Consider the following 6,741-nt stretch of genomic DNA (forward strand, 5'->3'; position numbering starts at 1 on the left):
CTGAAGAAGAAGCACATCAAGGTTCTGGAGTGGCCTAGCCAGTCTCCAGACCTGAATCCAATTGAAAATCTTTGGAGGGAGCTTAAAATTCGAGTTGCCAGGTGACAACCTCGGAACCTGAATGATTTGGAGGCTGTCTGCAGGGAGGAGTGGGCCAACATCCCTGCCGAAATGTGCACAAACCTTGTCACCAACTATAAAAACCGTTTGACATCTGTGCTGGCCAATAATGGCTTTTCTACAAAATATTAACATGCTGTTTGTCCAGGGGGTCAAATACTTGTTTTTCCTCATCAGATGGTTATCAATTTTAATAAATTCATATGATGTGATTTTCTGGAATTTTCTTTGGGATTCTGTCTTTCACTGTTAGAATGTACATATGATTAAAATTATAGATCGTTGCATTCTTTGTAAGTGGGCAAACCTGCAAAATCAGCAAGGGGTCAAATACTTTTTTCCCCCACTGTAAATGAAAGTAGGGCTGGGCAATAAAACAATAATTATTGCAATATAATTTCCTCAATAAAAATATAACAAAGGTTTAATAAATATTTGATTTAATTAATTTGAATCGCAAACAAATTAGCACTTTATTTTAATTTTACTCATACATGTAAGTTAAAAAATATTTTGTTATATTGATTTGAAAGTTCTACCTCGGATTTGTGAAGTGATCCACTGTTTGGCAAGTGTCTGCCATGTACTGACCATAAAGAGAAGTTTTAAACCACAATCAACCATCTGGTTTGTTCAACTTTCACTCAGCAGCAAAAATCCACCTTTAAACATGAAAGAAATACTGATTTGACATTTATAGTGATAATTATTGATAACAAACGATGTGATTTTTGTTATCGTGATAACATATTTGGCCATATTGCCCAGCCCTAAATAAAAGTTCAACTGGGAGAACGCATCTCCTGATGTTAGGGAAAGGGATGACAAGTTGTTAGAACTACGGAAACACAGAAACAAACAAACTTTTGTCGAGCACAGACACAGGCTGCAGAGATTACTGTAAGTTTGACCTGGAATTAATGTTAACTAGTGACAGCTGATGTGACCCGGCGGCACCAACATTTGTCATTTTAACTAGTGCGAGTGACGGACAGCCCTGGCTTTCTACACTACGCTTTACTAAGAAAGTGGAAGGAGACAGTGTATTTTGCCAAACTCCCTCTCTGAACTCACTGAGTCGCTCACCGGTGCGCACAAACCATGTTTTTACATCACACACTCTAATTTTCACTTACAGTAGATATGCAGTGGAATGTTCGCACTGTAGAGACGGACGGTTGTGGTAAAGGAGAGCAGCACTGCAACACTAGCCGGCTGAGGGGAACAAAACACAGTACAGTCATGTAAAGACAGGATTGGAAGTTGATCGGCTTTATTTTGGCCAATACCTATCCTTTAAAATATGGCTCGACATCTCAAATTCTAGCCATTTACTGACCAATGACTCAAAATTGATATTGTACAGTCTGTCGGGACCTTTTTTAAAATGTAAAGAGGCGATTTACACACCTAAATCTTGACTGGCACAAAACTGTTTCTGTGAAAACTTGCCTGTCAACAATCATATCAGCCTCCTTCAGCACAAGCCTTTTCCTCTCTCTCTTTCACACACTCTCCCTGTCTATGAGGAGTTTTCCAGAGCACATAGATTATAAAATGGGGCACGAATGAGCCAGGCTCTATTTTTATATCAGGATCAGCCATTTCCTGTTGTCAGCTACAGGTAGTGAGGCTGAGATTTATGTCTCAGACAAAGCAGCAGTGGACTTAGTCTGCTCGTCTGCTCAGGCCCCACATCCTGACCATCTACATCTGTGTGCGGGGGGCGTGAGTAAGGGATTCAGGGAAAATCTGCTTTAGAATCTGAGTTATTCAGGAGAGAACAACCAAATTACCAAAAAACCAAACTATGTATATGCAAGAAGATGAGAAAATAGCTGTAAGGAAGCTACTTGTCACTCTGTCAGTCAGCTCAGCTTTTCTGAGACTGACATAAGTGATGAGCTTATGTATCGTAAATGAAAACATTCCTTGTCTGTGTCACGCACTCTCTTGGCATGCTGTTTAAATCTAAAAGCAAATATGAACCTGCTCTCAGAGCACAGAGAGATGCATAAAGGGCCATATCATGCCACCTGCACACTCTACTACACCAACAAATTAGTACTCAGATACACGATAGACAATAACGTGGGGTCATAAAATCATACATGCATGATATTTCACAAGAAGGCAGCTGTTCTGTTGTACAGCACCTATATCAATTCATTCTTGGAAATCTAAGTGTGTGTGTGTGTGTGTGAAAGAGAGAGAGAGAGAGGGAAATCTCTGAAAGAGGCCAGTGTGGGATTCAGTACAGCTATTGACTGGTGCTGAGGAAATCCCTTCTCCTCTCACGGCAAGGCACCAAAGTCTGCTGCATGCTAATCAGGGGCTCAGAAGATAATAGGAGATAACGCATTTGCCATAATTCAAGATTTAACTCTCACATGTACAGATGATGCTCTCCCCTTCACGTCTCATGTGCATAAAAGGGTTCCTGCATTCACAGCTTTATTATATTATATTTTTAGAGGGCTCTCGCATCACAAACATTGCTTTTTGTCCGATAAACTGCACATTAATAGCCTGATTACTGTTATTTAGCAGCACATGTATAACTTTATTACTATTGTGCAGTTATCTTATATCAGAATTGGATAGATAACATTGGCAGCCACAATATGGTGTAACTAGTCAAAACTTCCTGTAACAGTCATGTATTATTAACCATGTGGTTATGGTTAAGTGATTGGACACTGATGACATGTTACTAATGTTATAAGCACTGTCCAGGGTGCTGATCAAACTGCTCGTCCTGAAAGATTCACTAGAGGCCGAGAGGGGCGTCAACACGGCCTTGATCAAAAATGTGTGGTTTTACACGATGATCATGCTAAAGCAATGTTACAAGCGCTGTCCACATGCTGGTCCAACTGCGTACCCCAAAGCGGTATGTAGCGCAGTCCAAGGGCACCGCCCAGTGAGTGCACGAGTGCTTAATCTTTTTAGATTTAGACAATTAGACAAAACAAGTTGTGATAGTAACACTGTCATGGGAATTGCACTCCAGAGTTCCTCATCTCTCTTTTCATCCTCCTGATGCTGCTTCACACATTTCTACACACAATATTCTCTTCCGTTGCAATACGTCTGTGCAACACACACCAATAATGCACATGTAAATATCTGCCACATTGTTCTTTCTTTGCAAATAATTGTATTTTTTTCTGTTATTATTCTTATATAACTTGAATTTGTGTATTCCATATTTATATGTTTCTACATTTATTCAGCTGTTTGTTTGTCTATGTGTAGCACCTTATCACCAAAGCAAATTCCTAGAATGTGTAAAACACAATGAAGCTCCTTCTGATTCTGATTTAGTGTCTGACCATTGTAATATTATTATCTACTCAATTGAAAAGTCACCTGATTTAATGTATGTTAATGTAATAAATCAATCAGGCCATTGTTTTTTTTTCACCTGCACCTGATTACTGATTGCATTTTACTCTTTGTCTTTTTCTCCATCTAATTTAGAATCTCATATATTTCAGGCATTAGTTGATTACTAACTGCAGAACTTGGTCACAATCATTATGTCAACATGCTTGCTAACATTCAGCCGTGGTTGGCCTGAAAATGCCTTGCACCTTAGTAATATTTAGTTTTACACCCACTCAGTATCCATTCCTTCCTCCCCTCCTGTCTTCCCAAAACTAATTGGAATACTCATGCAGGTAGTCTAACAGGTTGTCACCCTATCTCCCACCTCTCTGTGTCTCACCTCTCGCTCACACACACTCATGCACACGTATTTTTTTTTTTACTATATGGCACTGCCTATGCTAAAGCAACTAGTTTCCTGTTTTCATGTTTGACGAGTGGCCATTTATGTGTGTGTACTCAGGTACACATATATAAAGGACACATACATGTATCACATACTGTGTAACTTATGTGAAAATGGTAAAATATGGTCCCCAGTAGTTTATGAGACTTGAGTCCTTACACTGTATACTGTATATTATCCTGAAGTATGAGAGACACTAAACTAAAAGTCCAACTGATAGCTGAACCCTTAAAATCCAAAATGACAGTAGATGTTGAAGCTCTGATTGGTATCCCCCCTTTGAATCCCATGTCAGTGATGTCGCTAGGTAGTAGCTTGTCTACTGTAGAGATATCAGCAAGACATGTAGCTTTAATCCCAAACTGGACACTTACCATCTTACTAAAACCAGAGCAATCATATTTGGGTTTTCACTGAGATTTTCTGTCACAGCAACATGTTTTGTTTTATAACAAAGTGGTTTATGATCAAATGGAAATGAGTTTCATCTATGTGCACATCACTGATCTGTAGGGCGTACTTACCGAGGTATAGAGGTATCCTTCACTATTCATGGCAAGGTATAACCCTGTCTTTGCCCCCTGGATTGCCACAATCCGTAGTCCCACCGGAATTAAATTAAACTGTGCTAAAATGGGGTAGAAAGTAGGAGAGATAGGGCATGACAAAAAGAGAGAGAGAAAAGAAAGTCAGAGACTATTGTGAAACTGAGATATAATAGTGTATAGCACCAGAGTAGACATTTCTGTCCTCATTGTATTAGGCTGAATGGCTGCAGTGTCACTGCTGCATGCTATATCACTCTAAGCACAAATGGTGTGACCTCTCAGAATTTATGTTTATGTAAACACAACACCATGTCACCTTCACTATGCTTTACACTGCCTCTAAACCTGCATGATAATAGAGGTGTTCTGCCACACAAAATGGAGCTTAGACAGTGGAAAAGTGAATAGATAAATACATACAGTATCTGGGTTAGTTAAACTACTCTGTACTTGTTATAATAAAAGACTCATCAAGAAATAATATAGGTTGTTCAATAAATAAATCTTTCAAACTACACTCTGAAAAGGGGCCCATGTCTGTTTCTGGAAGGTCAAATAGGCATATACAAAGACACAACACTGGGAAGAGAATACTGCACAGTTCCTGGTTTGAAAACCAAATTCAGAAGGTCAGGATGAACATTCATATCATCTCAATGGTGGCAGTATCTCACTTTGAGGCACTTTGAGCCCAGGCAACAGCCTTGCTTTATTGGTTTATAAAGTTCAAATGCTGAGTTATGGATCCAATCAGAATCAGTATCTGTGATTCTAACACAGTGTGGCTTTTCTGTATATGAGCATTAAATTGCAAAAGTTTGACAGGCAGTTTGACGAGATATTCCTCCCTATTAAAAGACAAAAATAATAGTACAAGTTGGAACAAATTTGACAGATGAGCTGACGAAATACTAACTTTTGCCTTGACTCTTCAGCCACAGGGCCCCTATAGCACAGTTTGACACCTACTGTGGTTCTCTTTTGCTCAGTGTGTACAGTACAACACTAACTTTGCCAAAGTTGGAGATTTGGTTACCAGTGAGGGAATGCTTGAGCTATGTAATGGTGAAAGCTGCAGGTGTTCCTTTCAATATGGCTTCTACTCAGCTATTTTAGTGGTGCTAGAGACTAGACTGTGAATATTTTTTTAATAAAAATTACATGACCGCAAGCAAAAACATGTAGGCTATAGACATGAACACACACACACACACACACTCACAAAATGAGCTGCTTTCATCCCTTGTGCTGTCCATGGTGCCGTCAGGCTGCATCTGCAGGTAGTATCCATGTTGGCTGTATAGTCGGGTAACAATGCCCTTCAGCTGTGGCTCTGCAAGGGAGCACAGGAAAACAACATTGTATTAGGCAGGTGCCGTGACCAGAGGTCGAGAGCAGAGATGACATTCACTAATTTACAGAACCTGAAAACAGAAAAGGCTTAGTCAAATATGTCAGAGATTAAACCACAGAGTTTAGTGTTAATTACCAAATGTTAGCATGCCAACACACTAAACTAAGACATGACAATGTTAAACATTATAACATCCATCAGCATATCAAGATTGTCATTGTGAGCATGTTGTTTAGTTCTTCTTAGAAGTTAGCCATTTCTCTCTAGCGGAGGGAAAATATAAAAATATTCAGCACAAAAAATTAGGGCTGCAGCTTACTCAAAGCTTCTATAGATTATTTCACAGATTCATCGATGCGTCGTTTAAGTACTTTTCCTTGGTGGCGCCCCACCCCCCACCCTCCCAAACGCCTACTGCAACATCCAGCCAATGAGAGCAGGCAGCTACTTTTTCACCGATCAGTCACGTAGTGTGAACGCCACAACGGCTTCAAGAATCCCCTCACAAGACGGCAAGTTGTGTAGTCTGAACTGCACGGCCATCGGCCGACGCTGAAAGTCGTGTAGTCTGCACGAGCCTTAACTTGCAGCTCCCGACAGATAACTCTTGACTGCGACGTTACAACCCAAACTCACGGCTTAACCAGGAGAACAACAAATACACGTGTGTACATTTTCAGCTGAGGATTGCGGCTTACTTTGGCTAGCCTTCAACTCAACAGTCAATCATGATTTCGGTTAAATGCTAAAGTTGCTGTTACCGTTACCTTGTCTGTGGTCCGCTGGCAGAACACCGGGTGCTTTCTGATCAGGCGCTGTTGGGCTGTTGCGAGGCCACATAAGTTTCATTTTGATGGTGGACGGACTGTGACATTACAGAGTTGTTGTTTTCTTTTAGCTTTAAATAATCCCATACTTTGGAC

The 6,741-nt window shown here is 40.2% G+C and overlaps 1 protein-coding gene across 2 annotated transcripts in view; it reads right to left on the reverse strand.

The window, feature by feature from the left end:
- Window positions 1-6,741, reverse strand: part of fgf11b (fibroblast growth factor 11b) — a 32,854-nt gene that overhangs the window by 5,481 nt on the left and 20,632 nt on the right. Inside the window, exons 1-3 of one of the 2 annotated variants that reach the window (XM_046040082.1) lie at window positions 6,138-6,168; window positions 5,687-5,797; window positions 4,441-4,544 (exon numbers count right to left, since the gene is read on the reverse strand). In XM_046040082.1, coding sequence (XP_045896038.1) covers window positions 4,441-4,544; window positions 5,687-5,738 — 156 coding nt within the window. In that variant the 5' untranslated portion in view covers window positions 5,739-5,797; window positions 6,138-6,168. Of the gene's footprint in view, window positions 1-4,440; window positions 4,545-5,686; window positions 5,798-6,137; window positions 6,169-6,741 lie in introns of those variants that run through there. The other variant, XM_046040081.1, reaches the window with a different exon arrangement.

The sequence above is a fragment of the Micropterus dolomieu genome, linkage group LG23 (genome assembly GCF_021292245.1).
Source record: "Micropterus dolomieu isolate WLL.071019.BEF.003 ecotype Adirondacks linkage group LG23, ASM2129224v1, whole genome shotgun sequence".
Taxonomy (NCBI): Eukaryota; Metazoa; Chordata; class Actinopteri; order Centrarchiformes; family Centrarchidae; genus Micropterus; species Micropterus dolomieu.